The sequence below is a fragment of the Chionomys nivalis genome, chromosome 12 (assembly GCF_950005125.1).
Source record: "Chionomys nivalis chromosome 12, mChiNiv1.1, whole genome shotgun sequence".
In the NCBI taxonomy this organism is placed as follows: domain Eukaryota; kingdom Metazoa; phylum Chordata; class Mammalia; order Rodentia; family Cricetidae; genus Chionomys; species Chionomys nivalis.
Window position 1 is genome coordinate 28,935,924 of NC_080097.1, and position 22,475 is coordinate 28,958,398.

General features: G+C 41.1%; 1 protein-coding gene across 1 annotated transcript in view; it reads left to right on the forward strand.

Moving 5' to 3' along the window:
- The first annotated feature begins 1,568 nt into the window (after positions 1 to 1,568).
- Diaph3 (diaphanous related formin 3) overlaps positions 1,569 to 22,475 on the forward strand; it is a 467,044-nt gene continuing 446,137 nt past the window's right edge. Inside the window, exon 1 of the mRNA XM_057786074.1 lies at positions 1,569 to 1,731. Coding sequence (XP_057642057.1) covers positions 1,615 to 1,731 — 117 coding nt within the window. The 5' untranslated portion in view covers positions 1,569 to 1,614. The remainder of the gene's footprint in view (positions 1,732 to 22,475) is intronic.

Here is a 22,475-nt window from a genome sequence, read left to right on the forward strand (position 1 = left end):
AATCCATGTATCATTTCTGTTGTAACCACCCTGCCTCGCTTCTATTCAATAATGGAGTAGGAAAAGATTGAATCTTGGTGCCAGCCAGAGGAGAAACTTGTCTCCTCGGAAGAGATGTGACAGTTCTGACAGCTTGTTGTACACACGGGAGCCATGGCAATGAGCATGTATTAGATCATAGGTGATCAGAGCTGCTTGGTTATGTATACCCCTTGCTCAATGTTTAAATAAAAACCTCATTATCAGTGTTCCAAGGATGGACTTGGGGGGAAGGGGTTCCTGGACCTTTTTATTTGTTCCCCTTCCCAGTGTGGCCACACTGAATGGATCTCCAGTTTTCTTTCACTTGTCATATTGGGGACAGGTGCCTAAGTCTACCTTGATAAGGATGTTTAAGCCCAGATTCTGACCCTAACACTATTGCTTTCCTTTTCTTTATATTTAAGAATTCCTCTTGTTCTTGTAAAAGCTGTTACAACTTTTACATTGGTTATTTGTGTCAATTTCTGTGAACTACATTAAACTGTTAACTGTTTGGACTGTGTTTGTTTGTTTATTTTTAAATTTTTGGTTGACCCAGGGTAGGTATGCTCTATGTGCTCAATAAAGTGACCTAAGTTCCAGAAAAAGCCACACCTGCGTTAACAGTTCTACAAGGTTGTTTGACTGATGAGAATTCCGATTTGTGGAGAGCTGGAATGCTGCAAATCCAAGACCGTATAATCTTGGCTCTCTTGATCTAACACAGTGACAATCACTTGATAACTTTTGCTCTTCCCTAAAGGCTCACTAGCTTGCACCATCCTCAACCTCAAACCAAAGATAGCATCTAAAGGCTTTTTTTTTTTTTTTTTTGTAACCCGCCTACCTAATGTGTTTGAAAAGTTCCTTGATGGCTTTTTTTTTTTTTTTTTTTTTTTTAACCGTGTTTAAATTACCGAATATAAAACTTCACGAAAACTGTTACTACTTTGGAAAGTGGTATTTGGGGCCACCTGAGTTTAAGTTACTGGGCTAAGGCCACGCATTCTGGGTTCCAGCGTGAACTCTCGTATTCCCCTTGAGGTGACAGTTCTGTTTTTTATACAAACGGTAACCAAGCCTAGAGTCGTGGGCGCTGGCGAGTACAGCCCAGAAATACTTCTCCCAGGCACCCGAGACCTCTAAAGACCAATCACAGGGCTTACCAGTTGATTTCACATTCGGCGCTGCTCAAACAGTACCGGAGGGGTCGCCCGGCCGTTCAGAGTTTTCAAGAACCTACTCTCAGAGGGCAAGCAAAGCCCTGCCAGCGACTCTCCTTAGCTCCACAGTCCTTCCAAAACCCGCCTCCTCACAGTCTACCTCAGGGCTGGCCGCCTGCACAGCCAGAGGGCGGGAAGCGCAATGGACAGGCCGAAGGGCCAATCAAACCCAGGCGTTGGCATTCCCGGAAGGGGCGGAGCGCGCATCGCCGGCTCCGCGGCGCGGGATTGGCTGAGCGGGCTGCCTGCGGTGGCGGGAGATTTCGGATGTGTTGGCTCATCCCGGAGCAGCGGTTAATTACTGCGTGGGACCCGGAAGGTGAGCTAGCGGAGCAAGGCCCCAGGTCCGGTCAGATCGAGACCCGGGAAGATGGAGGGGTACCGGGCGCGCGCTCTTGGCCGGGACAGCAAGGCGCCGCGTAGGAAGGGCCTGTCGCCCGCGCCGCCCGCAACCTACTACGAGCCCGGGGAGAAGCGCCCCAAGTTGGTAAGTGTGGGCCAGAGCTACGGGGTGCGGCGATTCCCGGGGCCTTCAGCTCCCTGCGGCCCAGGCTGACCACCCCTGGAGGCGGGAGCTAGATTTGTTTCAGAAGGCCAGAGCTGCTGATCGGCTTAGATCCACAGAGACAGGGCGGGATTCGATCCCCATCCGGGACCAATGCTTTGCTCTCTCTGAAGCCTCGCATTTCTTAGGGCTGATCTGAAAAACGTTCAAATGTCTATGTACTGACGTCATCCAGGCGGATTCTGCACTTTTAAACAAGTTGAATTTCACCCCACCCTTTCAGTATAACTGTAAGACTGAAAGTGAACTTTTAGCTAATAGTACCTCCCCGTCCCCTGCTCCTATATCTTAATCCAACAAGAACTTTTGAAGGTATATATATTTTTTCAAGTTGAGGCAACTGGTTTTCAAACTTGGCGGGATGTGTAGTCACTGCTAAAGAATGTCTTGTTTAGTTTGGAAGGAGTTTTCAAGTATCTGAAACTCGTTAATCGGGTTGGCTTTGCGCTCTTCTTTTTAATTTTTTTTTAATTTAAGAAATATCACAAATGATATGTAAGTTTATAAGTGGAAGCATTTTTTTGACATTGAGGTTGACAGTAAGTAGGACTGGCTACTTCTTCCACGGTTTTATATATAGCTTATGAATGACAGCTGCCCTGACTCTTTCTTCTGCCCAAACCATTTTCTTTGGTTGTGAGAAGGTAGAGTTGATCTAAGTAAGAACCTTTAAGGCTTTAAACAATGGGGGAAAGGTTAAATTTCATAGTGACATCATGATGTAACCCTGCACTGTACGAGAGTACACAATTTCTTTACTATTCTTCCAAAGTAGATCTTCATGACAACCTTTTGTGTGGTCAGAAAAGAAGCCCGCCTTACAGAGGTGCATGTAAAACTTGGTCACTGTCGCGGTCATGTAGACTTTGGGTAAAGGAGCCACGATATGACAGTTTTCTGTGTTCTATGTTCAGTTAGTTTCTGAATTCTAGGAAAATCACAATTAAATCTAAGGTGAACTTTGTGTTCTTACTGCGTAAGTGAAGAGCCACGGTAAGGTTTATATTAATGTCGGCTGGAGGAAATACCGGCAAAGAGGATGATTTCATCTGGTGTGTCTGCGTGGGTTGGTATATTTTGGTGTAGTCTAACAGAATGGGACATTTAATACTGTCTGTTAGTTTGACTTACAAGTATGGGGCAGTTCTTTGTTTTTTTGTTGTTGTTTGCCTGTTTTTTTTTTTTTTTTTTTTTTTTTTTTTTTTTTTTTTGCTTTGTTTGCTATAGTAACATTTGCCTTTTCTGGATAAATAAAATTTGAAGAATTTAAGCCATGATTCACAAATTAGGGATATAATAGATTGCGACTCACTTGCTAAGTATAGTATTACTTCCAGTTGAATACAAATGAGGACAGAGATAAGGGGCATCAGAATACTGAGATTCTGTTGCCTTGTGCAACTGTGGGATTGCTTATACAGAAGTGGGCGTCACCATAAGAAGAGGGGTGGAGACGAGTTGTGGCAAGGTTAGGGATGTGCTTCATTACTCTTCTCTGCTCAGGTCTTCGACTGAGTTGGAGGGAGTTAATTTGGTCCTAAAAGATTCTGTCCACTCTGAGAAGAATCCATAGGGTGATGAATCTCTTTTTATAATTTACTTTCTGGATTAATATCACTATATCTTGTCTGGACTCCAATGGCATGATTCAGGAAGTGTGATTTTCTGTAGCATGGCAATCCTGAATAAATACTTCTTTGTTATGCCATATTGGCCATACCATTTGATAAAAGTCATGCAAAGGTGAAATGAAATCTGAAACACAATGTATTGAAGGTCTGGTCTTGCAGCTGATTTAGGACCCTTTTTTTTTCCTGTTCAGTGGTCTCACTTCAGCTCTCTGTCTTTGCCAAAGGCCCAGTGCCCAGTCTCATCTGCCTTCCGAGCAGCTCTTTCGACCTGCCCGCCTCACTGCCTTGATATTCCATAGTGGAGCTCTTTTTTGGGATGGAGTGTGATCTCTGAGACCATCCTTGATGCTGGCTGTCAAGTCAATTCTTTGCCTTTTCTTGGTTGAGATGAAGCGATATTAACCTGATTTCTCTGGGCTACTCTTATTTTCTGAGTTTTTAAAACAAGTAATATAGTTTTGCCATATGGCGGGGACGGGGCGATTTAATTGTTCATCCCCCCCTTTTATAATGGGACAAAGCTGATGGTAGACTGATTGTAAACTGGTTGGTGGTTCTTCTTTTAGTTATGCCCCACCCTACCTCTGGTGCCTACTGAATCCTGTTTGGATACGATAGACAAATGAACTCTTGATTTTTACTGAATGTAAAACTGTTGGCTTTGAGTCATTAGTAAATTGGGTAAAAATATTTGTAGCTTATTTCCTGTCTTCCTAGATAAGTGTGAACAGTAGAATCTGGTCTGGGAGTGTGTAATGTTGGGGGAGAAGGACCTGCTGTGAACTGTTTGTAAACTACCACCTTGGTTTCGGCAGAGGATACGGTAGGCGCCTTATGTTGAGACGCTGGGATACCCACTGGGGATAGTGCAGTTGAAAGGTGCTTACAGGAAAGGTCGGTGCCTCTGTGGAGACTTTAAGAGGGAGATTGCATTCAGTAGAATCCCTGTACCTGGAACCTGCCCGAGGTCATTTAGGCCTTACTTGGGTTTGAGTCCTGTTTCCTTTCTTGAGCAGAACTGAGTAGAAAGGGTTTTCTGTTTGTTGTGAAGAAGCCTTGCAGTGGCACCTTCCTCCCATTGCTGTTAGCCACATAGAACTTACCCACTGACTGTCACCAGGTCCAGACTGACCAACACATGTGACATCTGGGAGAAGGCTTCATCTGTATGGGTGCCAGCGTCTAACACAAGACCTGTAAATCAGTAATCCAAGTTAGTAGAGGAATTCTTTAATTAGGAATATTCATTAAAGGTTCTCATACTCTTGTCTCTAATGGTTTCTGTCAAGTGATTGCATTTGTTTGATTATATCTTTATAATTCCTTCTGTTTTGGTTGTGAGATCCCCCCCCACTTCTATCCTGTTACCATGGCTCTTACAATGTTTCTGCCCCATCTCTTGTACAATGATCCCTGAGCTTATAGGTGCAGGAATTAGATGTATCAGTTGGGACTGGGGTGTATGTACCATTTTTGGGCACTGATAATGATCAGTTGGACTTTATGAATGAACAAGGTTTATAAAAACCAATACATTTAAGTATTTCGTAGGTAGACAACTCTCAGAACCAGAGGTTTGTGAGAACTCTGAGCAGATTGTTGCCAGCATTTATGAACCAAGACATCAAGGTAGACGAAATAGCTTAATTGGCTCAAGTCCAGGTAGTCCTTCCTTTGGCTATAACTGAACTAGTTACTTGAGCCTAATTTGTTAACTTGTATTTGGATCTTCTGTAACAGCCAGACTCAGTTATTGTGATTAAACTTCATTGGTTTGGTCTTTTGTGTCCAGAGCAGATGCTCATTCCAAGGCCATGGCTTCCTACAAAGTTTGATTGCCATTCGAGTAAACATGAATTATATAAAGGGGCTGCAGTCACCCAGTCCTGATCCTTAATTCATGCTCTGTTTCTTGTTGGTTTTAGAAGTTTGAGTCTTATGGTTTCTTTTCTGATCTAAAAACCATTAACAATATTAACAATATCTCTAATAAATGTATAGGTAATGATGTCATGGTTATAAGTAGGTTGTGAGATGGTAGTGGTGGAGAGGTGGCCGACTTGTGTTTAGGAAGAGGTGAGATTGGAGCAGGCACCTCAAGACAAGTGTCTCGTAGACTTATGATTTTGTCCTGGGCTGCCTTCTCTACAACTCTGAAACCCGGACAATGAAACACTCCTCAGAATGGTGGCTGACTGTGTTTGAGATGGCATGTCTCAGGAGGATTCTAGGCATTACACGAAGAGATAGGCTGCACAGCGATGACGTTAAGAAACATCTCCAGCTACAGAAGAAAGTAAACTACAGGATACGGCAACAGCACTTGAGATACTTTGGCCGTGTTATGAAAATGATGGTTGATACCTGAAGATAGCACTGCTTGGAGGAGTGCACGGGATAAGGTGAAGAGGAAGGCCCCCAAAACGCTGGATAGACAGCATTAAGGAAGACTGTGGAACCTTGGGTATGACAATAACACAAGCTTCCAGGACTGCCCAGGATAGGAACAACCGGAGAACCACCGTAAACAGGCTGCCCATGCATGCTTAAGCATTGTGACTGCATAAATGATGACAGTGCTGATGAAATCAGAGCAGGCCTAGTGACCTTAGGACATGCTTAATTTACTGTCTAGGTGTGTTTGGAAGACAGTGTAGGAAGATACTCCACTCCTTATTCTGTGGAGCCTTCGGCTGCTACCGTCTATGGCAGAAGAGAACTTTCGTGTTTGCTGGCTACAAGTGGTAGATTATTTTGGGTTGTTAGAGTGATAGGAGGAGCATTGCCTGCAGAGAAGGAGGAGGTGATATGACGATGGAGACAGGTTAGTGATCCAGCCCTCAGACACTGGGAGTCAGGCAGTGCTCTCCAGCATGGCCAGCCTGTGGCTGAGCACATGTTCCTGCCACGTCCAAAGCAGCGAAGCTTCACCAGCACACTGATAGTGGTTCAGAGAAACTGACTTGGAGCTTCTGCCGTCTAGAACCTCTGCATAAATTTGTGTTTAGTCACCAACTTTGTACTAATTTTTTTTTCCTGGCTGTTACAGGAAGCCAAGCAGATATTATAGTTACAAGGATGATCATGTTGAAAAGTCTTAGAACCATCTAGTCTGTTTAGGTTTTTTCCTGTTTTTCTTTCTAAGACAGAGTCTCATTCTGGCTGGCCCAACTACATAGATCAGGCTGGCCCAGAATGCATAAATACTAGGTCAAAGTAAACAATCCAGAATTAGATCATGTTCTTAGTTGAAAGTTTGGGCACATTCATGCTTATCATGAATGCAAAAGTCTGCGTAATGGATCAACAACCATAGTAACCTTCACTTACCAGCAAAATCACTTTATTTAGGCTGCTTTTCTAAGAAGTAGCTCTTACCTCTCTCGGATTTCCCTTTCTAGTCTTTGTGATGAGTAGAACCCGCCCTTTCGAAAGGAACCTCCCACTCCCACCAAAACCTCTTTAAGTTTAGACAGAGGAAAACTGAGGGAGATTCAGAGGTTAATGTTTTGGTCGAGGTTATGTAGCCATAAGAAGTCTAGGCTTGGTCCTTAAATCACACCCCTCTTTAATGTATGACTTATGAAAAATGCACCAAGTGGCTCTTTGGGGATTACGGCTAACTGCTGAGAATAGAGATATGTAGTGTTTAGTATTTGTAGACTGGGGTGGCTCTTTTTCTTTGAGGGTAAGGATGGGTGGGCATAGGGATGATTGTCTCAGATTTAGAGCAAGGCTTAATTGGTTTTTTCAAAGACTCGTGTCTTTAATTATGAAGCAAGCGAAGTGACATACATTTATTATACTGTGAAGCCTTGCATCTCATCTAGTCTGTCTTGTAGCAATTGCTTCTGAGCAGATGTTACCTGAAACACCTTTGTGCAGTTGGTGGAGTGCTAAAATTTGTCATGCTTTTATTATTGTTGCTTTGAATTAACTCTGCTTTATGGCATAACTTTATTGCTGTGTCCTAGGATCTTTATATATTTATTGCCTTATAAATTGGATTTAAAATTGGCTTTTTATATAGAAGGTAAATTAACATGTATATAACTTGTTTATGTTTGCGGAATAATACAAGAGAAACAAAGCCCTGCAAAGTATGACACTGCTGTAATTGTCTTTAACTGGGCACAGTGTCATCTAAACCAGGAAGCAGGTGAATGCTGGAGAATGTGCTTACTTCACACTCGTGCTTGTTTATCCCAGAGCCTCATTTGACTTTTAGATCCATAAAATATAGATTAAGCATAACCTTTTACTTCATGGGATATTAAGGATCAAAGCACAGGCTCTTTTTGAACAGCATCTACAAAGGTAATGTCTTCTCAATAGCAGCAGGATAGCACCAAAGTACCTTACTATTTTGAGTAATATTTCTCAAATAGCGAGGCAAGTGTTCATTATTAACTTAGGGGACAATTTGAGAGTTTAAGAACGTTCAGCATTGTTGCCGAAATGATCAGGTTCCCAGTTGCTTTTGCAACCTTTCTAGAAGTGCTTGCTGTGGACTTTACAGCTTCCTGCCATTCTTTCTTACTGTTCGGTTTTTGTTTCGGAGGCCTGGGTAACCTGAGTGGTAAGGGCTCCCATTTGCAGGCCTCGGATCCCAGCTGGGCAGCTATGGCAGGCAGTAACTTAACCTCTTTAGGTGCCTTTCTTTCTTCACATGTGAAGCCGGGCAGTTCTGCAGATGAAAAGTTAATATGTCATAGGCCTAGAGGTGCAGCGTTTGGCTCACCGTTCCTCCTGAGCATTTTCTATTTTTAGGATGCTGCTTTTGCTATGAGTGTTATAGTAATAGTAGCAGTGCATTCCTGTTTGTATTTTAGGCACATATATTGGATATTTGACTATCTTTCTCATCCTGGAAAATCTTAGTCAAACCAGGTTTATTCCTCCTGGTGTACAGAGGCAGAAACATTTTTTTATTATTATTATTTGGCAGTGCCAGGTAACAGCAGAGGCAGGGCTGTGGTCTGATGACGAATGGTCAGGACAGGTGCCAAAGCTTTCTGAGGAGCGGTCCTTATTTGTAAAATGAGGCCCATGGAGCTGTGAGAGTTGTAACAAAGAGAAACGGAGCAACTGCAAATTGACAGAAAATGCCTGTGATGGTCTGGAATTGTCTTGAATTATAATGAAAATAATGTTACTAATACATGTGTAGATATAAAGCAGAGCATAAGTGTACTTACGGATCTTCTGTAGTCTCAAACTAAGCCAGATTAACATATAAACCTAAAACAAACTATAAAACCACTAAGATGCAAATTAACAGCACCATTAGTTTAATGTGATTGATGATTTGTTGCTGAAACTGAGTCACTATTATTGGATTTAATAGTGCTTGAATCAAACAAAGATTTTCCAGTTTAGCTTTTTGCTTAATGATGAGATAAAAATGGTGTTAATACTTATCAATAGTGAAGGATGATACAGCGATTGTCAGGTTGGTTCTAATAGGCTTCTCGGGTAGAACAGAACCTTGCAGGCTTAAATATATCTTTATATATTTAATCATAAAAGAGACACTAGTAAGTTTTAAAACATGAAGTTTTATAAATCCCATTGTAATGTCCTTTTTCTCTCCCTTTAAATTATCTTTTTGTCATTTACTTGAGGTCAGATCTTACAGGGTTTAAAAATTAAAACTTCTTTTTTTTTTTTTTATATTATAGGGATCAATTTTATTCAAACTACCACAGTGAGCCTGTGGGAGACATTTCACATTCAAACCTCTAACATGAAGCAAGCAAAAACAGCGCCCATGGAGGTGTCTTTGTTTGGAGTTGGTGACCCAGTTCCAGGAAGTCACAACCCAAGTTCAAGCTTCTGGAAGTTGCATAAACGGAGCCACTTCCATATGGGATTCTAGTCTATCTTTCAGTCTATGGCGACACTTGGCTCATATCTTATCATTTTCCAACCATTTATAAGCCTTTCCTACATGTTATGAGCTGAATGCCCTCCTCCCCCGAACCTGTCTGTTGGGAACAGGACTTGGGTTCTCTGGGAGAATACATGCACTCTTAACCAGAGAGTTATCTCTCCAGCCCATCCTTATTTATTTATTTTTTCCTTTTTTTTATTGTTTATTTATTTATTAAAGATTTCTGCCTTCTCCCCGCCACCACCTCCCATTTCCCTCCCCCTCCCCCATCAAGTCCCCCTCCCTCATCATCCCTAAGAGTAATCCGGGTTCCCAAGAAGCAAGGTGTCATTTTCACTACTTTTCTCTCCTTTTAAAAGTAGATCTGTGAATGGAATTAATTTTTTCTTTGTTCTCCACCCTTGAGCATCCTGGTACATATTAAATAAATACTGGGCAGGACGGAGGCAACGATTTAATGTATCAAATGAGTGCATTCTTTGTGCTGAGGGATTTGAGCTGTGTTGAGGTAGGTGAGATCCAAGGCATGCCTTCATATGTTAAAGAATAGCTAAGTGCAAGTTCAGATGCCACCACTTCCTTCAAGGACTTATGCTGTAGAGTATTTTGAAAACCTTAGGTGTGTTACATAGATTAATTGTGAGATTTATAATGCATTTATCTGATTAATTTAAATTAACTTTATATGAGACAATGTCTAATATGGTCTAAACTAGCTTTGAACTCACTGTACTGCAAAGGTTGGGCATGCATGGGTTCCTGATCTTTTTACCTCTATCTTCCAAACGCTAGCATTACAGGCATGTACTACCTCTCCTGTCTCTATTTGACTAATTTTATTGTGGACTATTTCCCTAAGATATGGGGAGTTTTGTCTTTAATTGCTTCATTTTCCCAAAGTAGGCTGTGTATTTGTATCATTAAGTAAAACCTTCTAATGTTCCATTTTTAAATAAAAGGTTTTCACATTGGTGACATTAATTATGGACGTTAGAATTAAACTGTTTTTGTTTATTGAAACTTTGGATAGAATTCAATTCATAATGACAATTACAATTCATTTTTAATGAATAATTTGACAGCCTGGGAAATGAACATAAAAAATGGAGTACATATAATCTGCATCCAGAAATCCAATGTGACAGGTTCATTTCTTTATAAAGGGTGAAGGTCTCCAATTAAAATCGTGTTCTAACTTCAGTCAGTCGCCCGTCAAAGAGAGTTTTGTTCTTATTGATATGTTACCTTCAACAAGCTTTCAGTTCCTTTCTATATATGCTCGCAAGCCTGAGGGTCCCCTTGTCTGAGGTGCATGGTATAGTCTTGTAGAATCTGAATGCTTGCCTAATTGAGAATCCAAGTTACCCTTGTAACTTTATACTACTTGGTTCCTTAATTCATTCATGATTAATTAAGTTTAAATGTAATTTAGATAGCCTAAATGTCCTTTTCTTTTTATAAAAGGCTCTAGTGGTGTTGGGCCAAGGCACGTCAAAACTACCAGAAGTTTTCATGACTGTCCTGGTCTATGGCTTTGGAGCTCCAGCCATAACAACTGTGATTTAGGCTTAGGCGGAATTCTTTTTTTTTTTTTAAAAATTGTTTTTATTGAGCTATATATTTTTCTCCCCTCCCCTCCCCTTCTACCCTCTCCCATGATCCCCATACTCCCAATTTACTCAGGAGATCTTGTCTTTTTCTACTTCCCATGTAGATTAGATCCATGTATGTCTCTCTTAGGTTCTTCTTTGTTGTCTAGGTTCTCTGGGATTGTGAATTGTAGGCTGGTTTATGTCTAAAGGTCATTTAAGAGTGAGTACATACTATCTTTGTCTTTCTGGGTCTGTAGTACCTCATTCAATATGATATTTTCCAGATCATCCATTTGCCTGCAAATTTCAAGATATTATTTTTTTTTCCTGTGGTGTAGTACTCTATTGTGTAAATGTATCACATTTTCCTTATTCATTCTTTGGTCGAGGGACATTTAGGTTGTTTCCAGGTTCTGGCTATGACAAATAATGCTGTTAAGAACATAGTTTAACATATGTCCTTGTGGTATGATTGCGCATACTTTGGGTATATACCCAAAAGTGGTATTGTTGGGTCTTGAGGAAGGTTGTTTTCTAATTTTCTGAGAAATCACCATATGATATGCAAAGTGACTGTACCAGTTTGCACTCCTACCTGCAATGGAGGAGTGTTCCCGTTATCCTACATTCTCTACAGCTTAAGTTGTCATCAGTGTTTTTGATCTTGGTTAGGTGGAATTCTTAATCTGTATGTGAGCTTCCAGTTTCCTATCTGTGAGATGGACTTGATCAATATCTGTAGTTTGTTGTAAAGATTAGTTGGGTTAAAGTTTATTATGACAGGTTAGGCATAGTGCTTACCAGTTCATATGAGACACCTTTTACGAGTTCTGCTGTTTTTTTAGGACACTTCAGAGCATTGGCAGTCTCATCACTATGAATGTAGCATGGCATGCAGACCTGATCATGGTGAAGGGGATCTGACAGGAACTCTGTTACTAAACATTTTCACCTTTTTGCCTCTTACTCCCCCGCGTCCTCTCTTCCCCTTCATTCTTTCCTGTCAGATACTGGGATTGTGTCTAGTCACTCTGCCCTTCACTGGAGTGGGACACATAAGATTAAGTTTAGGCCTTAGACCTCTTTCCTTCTTTTCTTCTTAATATCATTGTCTGGCCCCTGACCTTGCCTCTCTTTCTTTCTCTGCCACCTTCCTCTGTCAACATTTGTTTCTTACTAAACCCCTACTCCCGAGACAGAGGTAACCCTGGAGCTTTCTTTGATCCAGCATCCCTTCAAATTCCTTACTTCTTCCGACCTCACCATAGGGTAAAATATGAATAGATAAAGTGACCTTTGGATCCCTTGTCTTGCCTCAGATCTCCACACTTGGAGGAACCTGGCAGTCACCACAGTGCTGAACCTGACTGCTGCATCCTGGTGGAAACCCCCTCCCGCTATTTGACCTTCTGGCCCTATTGTATGGGTTTGAACATTTGTAGGCACATGATCATTGGTGCTGCGGCCACCTTGCTCTGACCCTGCGCCGGGCTCTGTCTTAATCACTTACTCCTCCCTCACACACTACTTTGAAGCAGGACTCTCACATAGATCTGAAGAGGCCTGGGATCTTTCCTGAGGTGTCCCAGCAGGGAACAAGACTTGATTGATTGGCAGTGTGATTGAGCCCTGAGTTTTAAGTCACTCTCTGGTCATGCCTCTCTATTTTTTTTCAGTGTTTATGCTACACATTATTACCTTTTTATTTCATCAGTAAGCATTATTTTATTTTTTATAAGTTTATTAATGTAAGATGCCCCCAGAGACAGCATCTTAGGTAGCCCACATTGTCCTCAAACTTGATGCATTGCTGGGCTGTAGGAGTTCTAAGACCCTTCAGGGGAAGTTCTGTGTTCCATAGGTCTTCATATTCCAGACCTAACAAGTGGCTTGCTAGTTTCAGGGCTTTCTCTCTATCTATATCCTGTTTGATTAGTAGAACTAAAAGATTTAAATACAACCAGGGCTATTAATATTGGAAGTATATGAAGAACTCAAAATGTGCTTTCCCCTGCTTTATTAAGGTATTCACTTTGCAAATGTGTAATTGTTTTGATTTGGTTTAAGTGATTCAACAATTTTGAGGGTAGAAATAAAAGTATTAGTCAAATTAGGCAAGAACACTTGGTGATAGTTTAGTTAATTTCAAACTATCAAAATTTTAAAAATTAATTTTCTTTAATTAGTTATTGAGGTGATTTTTTAAAAAAAATATTATGTTGAAATGTGGTTATTTCTGTGGCTTCTGCTTTATCCTGAATCAGAAAGGTACAGTAGGGATTGTACTCTGCACTAAAGCTTAAGTAACACATAGTGTTATGTGATATTATTCCTGGGGAGACATCAACAAACATCTCCTCACCCCAGGAAAGGAACCATTGTACCCAACATACTGTATCTTAATGTGTTTTTCTTCAAGATGGAAGGTTTTGATCTCAGAAGAAATTGACACATAAAATATATGTGCATATATGTGAGAAATAAAGAAATGTCAGATATTCATTTTATTTTTGTTATTTACCTCAGAGAGCAACTTCATCAAAGGGAGAAATTTTCTCATAAAGTGTGCGTTTTTATCAGTTCCAGTCCATCTGCAGGGACTCTGTGCCTTTCCCTGCAGTTCTCATCCTTGGTCCCAGAGTTGTTACTACTTAATAAGCATTTGGAGGTGTGATTATCCTAAGTCTTTTGATTTCACTTTTCTTTGCCCTTTAGTTCAGAAACTGCCTCATCTTGACTGTCTGTCTGGGTGTGACTGTGGTGGTCTGTCACAGCTGCGAGGGACAGTGGGAAAGGGAATGAGCCCAGACCTGATTTATAGTTGACCTTGATTCCATCCTTAGACTGGCCACTTAGCAGCTCTGCCGCTCAGTTTTCTGACCTCTGAGATGGGGATGGTAACTGTTCTGTAGGGAGCCTGGCATATCAGTAATTGCAGTGAGTACACAGAGAGTAGGGGCCATAATGATGGAAACGTAGGCTGTGTCCTATGAGAACCCAGGACTATTAACAAATGTGGATTCATATAGTCTAGGGCCATTTGCCTTAGAGGAACAGGTCACTGTGTGGTGTCTCTTTTAAGCTCAGGGATGGGAATGGTGACCTCCAGCCGAGAACTGAAAGTGAGCATCTTCTCACCTTTCCCTCATCAGCCGTGCAGTCTAACTTTGTTCATCACCAGGCATCTGCTTCTCCATTGTTCCTCTGGACAATGTGACTCGCACTGTTTTTAACTCATATAGCCAGGTCTGAGGTCTCTCAGGTCCAGGTATGCCTCTATACCCATGGTCAGTGGAAGAGGAGACTGATTTCCATGACTCTCACACGTGTCCAGAGGCGAGGGGAATTAGACTGACACTGCTTGGGTTTCTATTCTGTCCTGTGTTTAGCTGTGGCCAGTGAAGGCTACTGGACCCACCTTCATGACATGCGTTCAAAGGAAGGGATGGTGTGCATAATGCAAACAAATCAGCATTTTATCCACTATATACAGATGTATATATGTAGTTGGGAGGCTGCTTGTTCGTTTCCCAGCTGCCCAGACTCCTGAAATGATCACACAGAAATCTGTTTGGCCAATAGCTTAAACATATTCCCAACTAGCTCCTACATCCCACACTAACCCATCTCCATTAATCTGTGTGTTACCACGAGGTTGTGCTCTACTGCAAGCATCTGTCCCCAGCTGCTATGGCTACATGGCTTCTCACTAACTCCGCCTAATTTCTCCCAGCATTCAGTTTAGTTTCCCCCGCGTAGCTCTATTCTGTTAAGTCACTGGCCAAAACATTTATTCATTAACCAATAAAGGCTACATATAGACAGAAGGATTTCCCACGCTATTTCCCATTTTCTATTTAAATAAAAAGGAAGGCTTTAACATAGTAAAATTACATATAACAAAACAGGTATCAAAAAAATTAGTTATAATATTTATATCTACTTTATCTTTTTTCATAACTAAGGAAAACTATAATTATAACTATCTATTCTTTAACTTCTTCAGAGACCCCAGAAGGATATAATATTACCTAAATTAACAGGAAGTGCATTGTAAGCAACTTCCAAAACTCTAGAATTGACAGAGACATCTCGCTACCTGGACAGTCACCCAAAGTTCTTCAGTAACATTGCAGGCACCTGTCTTCAGCCTACTGACCCATAGTCCTCTGTCACAATTCATGGAAGGTTGATATTTATCAAAAAGGCACATTTGAGGGGCTGGAGAGATGGCTCAGTGGTTAAGAGCACTGTCTGGTCTTTCAGAGGTCCTGAGTTCAATTCCCACCAACCACATGGTGGCTCCAAACCATCTGTAAAGAGATCTGGCGCCCTCCTCTGGCGTGTGGGTATAAATGGAGGCAGAAAGTTGTATACATAATAAATAAATCTTTTAAGGACTGGAGAGATGGCTCAGTGGTTAAGAGCATTGCCTGCTCTTCCAAAGGTCCTGAGTTCAATTCCCAGCAACCACATGGTGGCTCACAACCATCTGTAATGAGGTCTGGTGCCCTCTTCTGGCCTTCAGGAATACACACAGACAGAACATTGTATACATAATAAATAAATAAATATTAAAAAAAAGGCACATTTGATAACAGGAGGTTAGGCAGCCCTCCTGAAGCAGGGGGGTTTGAGGGGTGAGTGGGACTGCTTGTAGGGTGACAGATGCAGCCTGAACAGAGGGGTGGACCTGGCATGATGGTCTTAGAGCGCAGAGAGAATGAAGTAGGTCCTCTTAGTGGATTTGGTAGCATTAGAACTTGGGTTCCGGCACTTAGGTCCTGGTTACTCATCCTCAATAGACCAATTTATACTGCAAGCAGAAAAAGATTCATTTGATATAGCCGTATTGGGAAGAGGAGACAAGAGGTTTCATAACTACTCCTCTCCAAGTCTACTGCTGGGGTACAGATGTGAGACTTAGGTTTAAATTAGGCAAAAGATATTCAAATGTCTGCTGTCATTGTCAAAGTGTGGTCCTGCCCTCCATTGTCTTGAATCCAGTCTATCCAGCAAGGTGATCTATGAGATCTCAGATTTTCCCCTGGCTTCAGCCTTTTCCTTTCCCAGGAAGAGATTCCTGGGGAACTTCCAATATATGGGGGTGATCTATTATTTCAAGAGTCTGATAGCCAGAGGGAGCATAAACATCTCTCTAGGGTATCTTCCTTTTTCCAGAAAGGTTTACAAGACCACCTATGGAATTATTAAGGAGAGGACTAATTGCTGATGCTTCAGTAATTTGGGATTGATGCAAAAGAGAGGTGTTAGAGCTGGAGCAGGGCCAAACAATAGCTGGTGCTGGGCTTTCTGGAGTCCTCATGGCCAGGGCTCTCAGTGTGAACATATGAGCGAGAACTTCTTAGAAATATTGCTCATAGTCCCAAGGACTATGTTTAGACATTTGTTAAGTATTTTTCCCTTACCCTCTTTTCTTTAAACAAGCTTGTCCGTTCCTTATGCCTTTTGGACTAATCCTGTATTAAAAACCAGTTTTGTTTACAGAATTAGCTGAGTTTGTCCCAAAATTGCTGTTATTGGCTTTTAGTGTTTGGGGAGCATTTCTAATGTCTTTAGTAAATGCCTCTGGAAGCGTAACCAAACAAGCAGTGAATGTCTCTGGACAAACAAGCAGCTTAAAAGGCCCTGAAGTAAATGATTATTTAAGCACAGGAACAATCTCATACTGTGGAACTTATATAATATAATGATTTTATTCGACTGTTATGTATTATTTAAGTTGGTTATGTGCACAGTGTTTTTTGAACATGCACACTATTGGTGACTAGAAGAGTAAAAGCCCTCGTCCTTCAGTTGGTCTGGGACTGAGCTACTGCTGCCTTTGCTGTGTGCTTTAGTCTGTACACTGGCTTGTCTGTTACCGATTCCTGCCATATTTTTTATATTTTTGGTTGTAAGCCTAGCCTTTAACTTCTCCAGACCCCTCCATCTCTCTCTCTCTCTCTCTCTCTCCCCCTCTTTCTCCCTCTCCTGTCCGTCCGTCCATCCATCCATCCATCCATCCATGCTTTTTTGGTACAGGATTTTTCTGCGTTGCCCTGGCTGTCTTGGAACTCGCTCTGTAGACTGGGCTGGCCTGCCTCTGTCTCTTGGAATTATAGGTGTGCACCACCACTGCCCAGCTGCCACCTTCCTTCCTTCCTTCCTTCCTTCCTTCCTTCCTTCCTTCCTTCCTTCCTTCCTTCCTTCCTTTTTTTTTTAAAAAAAAGATTTATTTATTTATTATGTATACACTGTTTTGCCTTGATATATGCCTACATGCCAGAAGAGGGTACCAGATCTCTTATAGACAGTTATGAACCACTGTGTGGTTGTTGGGAATTGAACTCAGCCAGCTTGCCATATTTCTTTTTAATGCCCCTGTTGTGGCTATTCCTTGCATTCTAAAAACTTGTTCCCATATGTACATAGCTAACTTTTTAACACACCTGTAACATTTCCTTATCTTTTTTATGTATTTTTTAAAATCATATTTACACTTAGTCCCAGTTCCCATATTTATTTTTAATTTATGTGGGAATCTGTATTGTTACAGCGTAAATGAACGGCAGACAGAAATTATAATAAAATATTCAGCTTTAATAAAGGAAGGACTTACAAGACTGAGGTTCCCACGGAGAACAGGAAAACAGAAGAAGGGGAGGCAGGGAGCACCTGCAATATTTATAAGTAAATAATATCCTCAGGGGATCCCGCCCTACAAGCAAGGTGATTGGCTGGGCTCCCCCTACACTGTATGGCTCTGCACATGGGTGTACAGGTGTTCTCAGGAGACAAAGCTGTCAGATTCCCTGAAACTGGAATTACAGGAGGATGTAAGCTTCCATGTGGATGCTGGGAATTGAACCCCTGCCTTCTGGAAAAACAAGCCAGAGCTCTTAATTATTAAACTGTCTTTCCGGCCCCCATTCCTTATATTTAAAAAAGCAGTATTCACCCCTCCTTCCTAGATTCGAGGTTCTCTTTGCAGTCAAACCACCACTTGTCCTTTCACAGAGTACTCATCACCTTCCAACAATTTCCATGATTTTACTTATAGCTTTTACATCTGTTTCTCCAATAGAAAACAATTTTTTGTAGGGTAAACAGCAAGAAAACAAAACCACTTTTATTGCTGAGTACCTTGTCAGAATATAGTAATATTTAATAGACATTTACATGAACAAATAAATATTCTAGGAATCTCATTCTTTAAGAAGAATGGGTTTCTATATTGCACACTTGAAACTTTGCATTTGACTTTTGTTTTAGATGTTTGTATGTTAATTGGCACATATTTAAGTGTATATCATTAGCTGGTAGGAACTCTTTTTTTTTTTTTCATTGGACACTGTATTTAGAGGACTTACCCCTTGTTCTGCACTTTGATTACTTTTTATTTGTACTGTTTTGGTTATAAGGTCCTGGGGTGGGAGTAGGTGCTCCTCAATTTAATGTACTGTCATGCACATGTTGACAACCTGGTTATAATGTATGATAGAAACATCAGTATTATGAGACAAAGTCTCCAAGAACCTTATTTTCTGCCTTTTATATTTTGAAATCATGTTCTCATTTATGTTATTGCATTAACAAGTAGAGTGAGCATGTTGATGTTCACCTTAACTTTCCCAAGATGGCATCATGTCGTTTACATTTACAATAAGGAAAATGATAGATTTCTTTTATATATACCATTAATAAGTGTCATAAAATAGAAAAATAAGCTAAGTCAATATATTATTGTTGCCACAGAAATTGAATTTGTGTCAAAAGGATTTGTGCTTGTGATGTAGTGATTCGTATATTTTTCTTGGAATTAAGTCTCTAGCAGGTGACAACATCAATAATTCACAGAACCAAGGAGCTTTTTGAGATTGGTTAATTTATATATGTGAATTAAAAAAGAAATGAATAATGTGCTTAATATATTCTGACGCACTGGAAAATATGCATTAAAAACTCAGCCTATTAAAGAATCTGTGCTTCTGTCATTTATTAGATTTATATTTTAGATCTCCATTTATTCTTTTACTAATGCATGCACATTTTTATTTCTAAAGGAAACACTATATTTTTGATCCAGTATGAAAAGTATTATCTATGGTAACTTAGAGCTTTTCTTATTGTAGAAATGTGCATTGCAGGCAGCTGGGCTAATGCGGAAGATTATGAAAACCATGCTTCAAAATTTCACATCCTAGATATATAAAACAGCATCAATAAAGTCGAAATTATATTGCATATAGTTTAAAATGCACCCCCCCCCCCATGTATTGCAAACATTTGCTGTACTGTAACCATACAGGGAGGCTACTGAAGCAGAACATTGAGATCATATCTTGTGCCCCACAACTCCCATATCTAACTTCATCTGGCCCCTGTCTTCTCATTACTTACACAAACTATGCTTGTTACCACAAGTTGAGTGATCAACAGGATAACAGCAGTGCAGCTACTCCCAGCCCCCTCAGCCTGTCCATCATGTTATGTAACCTAATCACTGGCAAGACTGGGCTGAGGAACATAATCTTGCTTCTTGAGACCTTGTGAGTAGGTGATTAAGATATGTTTCATTTAAGCACAGGTGAGAAGGTACCCACCCACCTGACACTCATCTCTTACATAAACTGTGAATCAGCTTTCCTCCCAAGTGGTCTCCAGGGATGCTAGTCTCTGCCATCATCTGATTTCAGTTACTTTACCATGATGTTCTTTCCCTTGCTTCTCGACTCTTTGACTTCTGCCATGTGGCCAGCAGAGCAGGGCTTTTGTGCACCAACACTATGATTCATTCTTTCTCTTGCTTTGGGAAAAACTACATGGATTACAATTTTAGCTATGTAAAGTACTATTGCAATGATGCATACTTATGTCTAAACCTTTGATCCCGTGTGCTGCTTCTCAATAGAACTTTCAGTAGAATTTGCAGTTTACAGAGAATGTGTATGGGATATACTTTTTAAATTTTTTTTTCTTTTAATTTTGTATACTAACCCCAGTTCTCTCTCCCTACCCCCTCCTGGCCCTACCTCCTCCTATCTCACCCACTCATCCACCTTGAGAACCTTCCTTGGAGAGTCAACAAAGTCTGGTATACCAAGTTGAGGCAGGACCAGGACCCTCCCCCCTATATCAAGACTGAGCAAGGTATCCTACTGTAGGGAATCAGCTCTGAAAAGGCAGTTCATGCATGCATGAGGTATGCTTTATACTCAGTTGTTCAGTCAGTCTAATCAGATTTTCTTCGGGTGATGCTGGGATATAAGCAAGATCCTTCCCGGGTGTATGTGAAACAATACATGTGGTACTGTGTTGGCCTTGGGAATAGTCACTCTAAATTCCTGATTTGGACCAAAGCCTAGGAGGCTGAAGAATTACGGCAGGGACTGCATGGCTTGGGTAAGCTTCACGGTATTTCAGATGCTCTAAAATTAGCTGTTTTTTTCTGGAGGTGTGGGCCTTCCCTCTCAGGAATGTGGCAGCCTTTGCTCATTTTGAATACTCTGCTGCACCAAATACAAAGGCGTCTGTTCTAGCCTCTTCTGGAGCCTCTTGGATGCTGCTTTCTGAAAGCTGATCTTTCCTCTTCCACAGAATAGAGCCTATGGAGAAGGGAGACATTGGTCCTCTCTGGGACAGAAGAGAAGCCTGGTTAAGGATGGTGTGAGCCAGTCAGGATTACAGTGTGCATGAATGATTAAAAGACTGCAGCAAAATTTTCTACGTCTCCTCTCTGACTTTTCACCACACAGACTAAAAACATGTTCCACAGCCACACAAAGGGCTAGTCAACTGAAAAGTTCTTCCTGGTATCAAAGAGCCAGTCTTACTCTTGTCCTAAGGGGTAGGGAAGCATCGGTGTTCTTTTTAGACCTTTTTGAGATGTTAAATCCAGAGACCTTGCAGAATGATATTTTCACATCTGTTCTGTAGTTCTGTGATTACCTGGGACATGACCCCGTAGATGTATTTAGTGACATGGTTAGAAGTCATATTTTATTTTCATACTCGTTGTAATTGGTGTTGACAGTAAGATAAACACAGCCATGTGGATTAGAAATGGTATTAGGTCAAAGTCAACATTAAAGTCTTGTTTCTGGTGTCAAGGGTTAGTATGGACTTCAAAACAGACGTGAACAGCACGTACAGTCTCCAACCGTAGATTATGATTAGGAGACTGATACTTGGTCCCCTCCAGGCATTACTTTGCTGGGAAAAAAGGCTGCTGTTTCGTATTTTGTGAGCCAAATAGTGATATGTCTGTTTTCTTTTTGCTCTTTAAACTCAGCTGTCTCTGGAATGCTAGGATTACAGGCGTGTGTCCCCATGCCCTCTCACAGTATAATTTGGTGTAATCTTCAATATTTAGGTATTAAGTTGTTCTTGTTTTTAAGGTTTACTTACCCCTTTTAAATTATGTGTATGTCTGTGTGGATCTGTGCAGGCTCCCACAGAGTCTAAATTAGGGTTCAGATTTTCTGGAACTGGAGTTTAGAGGTGGTTGTGAGCAACCTGATTGGATGTTGGGAGAGCTGTACACACACTTAACTGTTCAGCCATCTTCTCCAGATTTTAGTAAATGTATTCTTATGAGATTGAATGTACCTTAGCAATCGGGTAAGCATTAAAGAGTGAGAGTTGATAGTTCATCTTATATGGCAGACATTGTTGAATTCTCTGGGGGCTGATTGGTATCTGCCCTGAATTGATGTCAGAGCCTGTCCTAACTATTCTAGTTCCCCCTTTCTCACTTCCTTGAAATTCTTTTGTCCTCCCTTTTTGTATCCTTCCTGTGACTTGCTTACAAGTTTTTAAATCAAGTTTTATGAAAAATTCAAAGAGGCAGGTGCAGGCAATGTTGTATGGGTCAGTGCTGGAGCAGAATGGCTCATGTGGGCCTGGGTGAGCTTCCTCGTTACCAGAGTACACACTGGGCACACGAGTTCCTAAGTGCCACCTTTGACCTACTGACACAGAACCCGAGGAGACTGGGGCTTTGGAATTTACTTTCTCAAAGGCATGATGTGATTGCTGTGCACATAGCCGGGCTGGAAACCAACTGATCTGAAGTCTCGTTCCAAAAAGTATACCCGAGTCCAGCTTCTTTGGGGGCATTCTTACAGCTGTGTCCTGAAAGGGAATGGATTCAATTGTATTGTACAAGTGTACATATTTCTGAAAGCAGCACATTTATCCTGCTAGTCTGACACTTGGTGGCTCTCATGCTCTTAATGACAGCAAAGGGGAGATTATTTGCTCTGGTGGCTGCATGTGCTAACAATAAAGGCTGCCAAAGTTTGGACTATAGCTTCGAATCTTTTTTGTTTGCACTTTCCTCTGGGGTGTGCATGGTGGTGCTTTGTATATTACATAACTTATCTGTCTCTGTCATTGTCTTTTAAATGTTGACGGGGAGGAACTGTGTCTTTATTCCTCTTGATATTCACAGCATTTAATGGAATGCTCTAAAAGTTCTAAATCCATCTTTTGACAGCGTGCACTATCTTCAATAAAAGTTTTGATGCATTGCTTAAATGGGAGTAT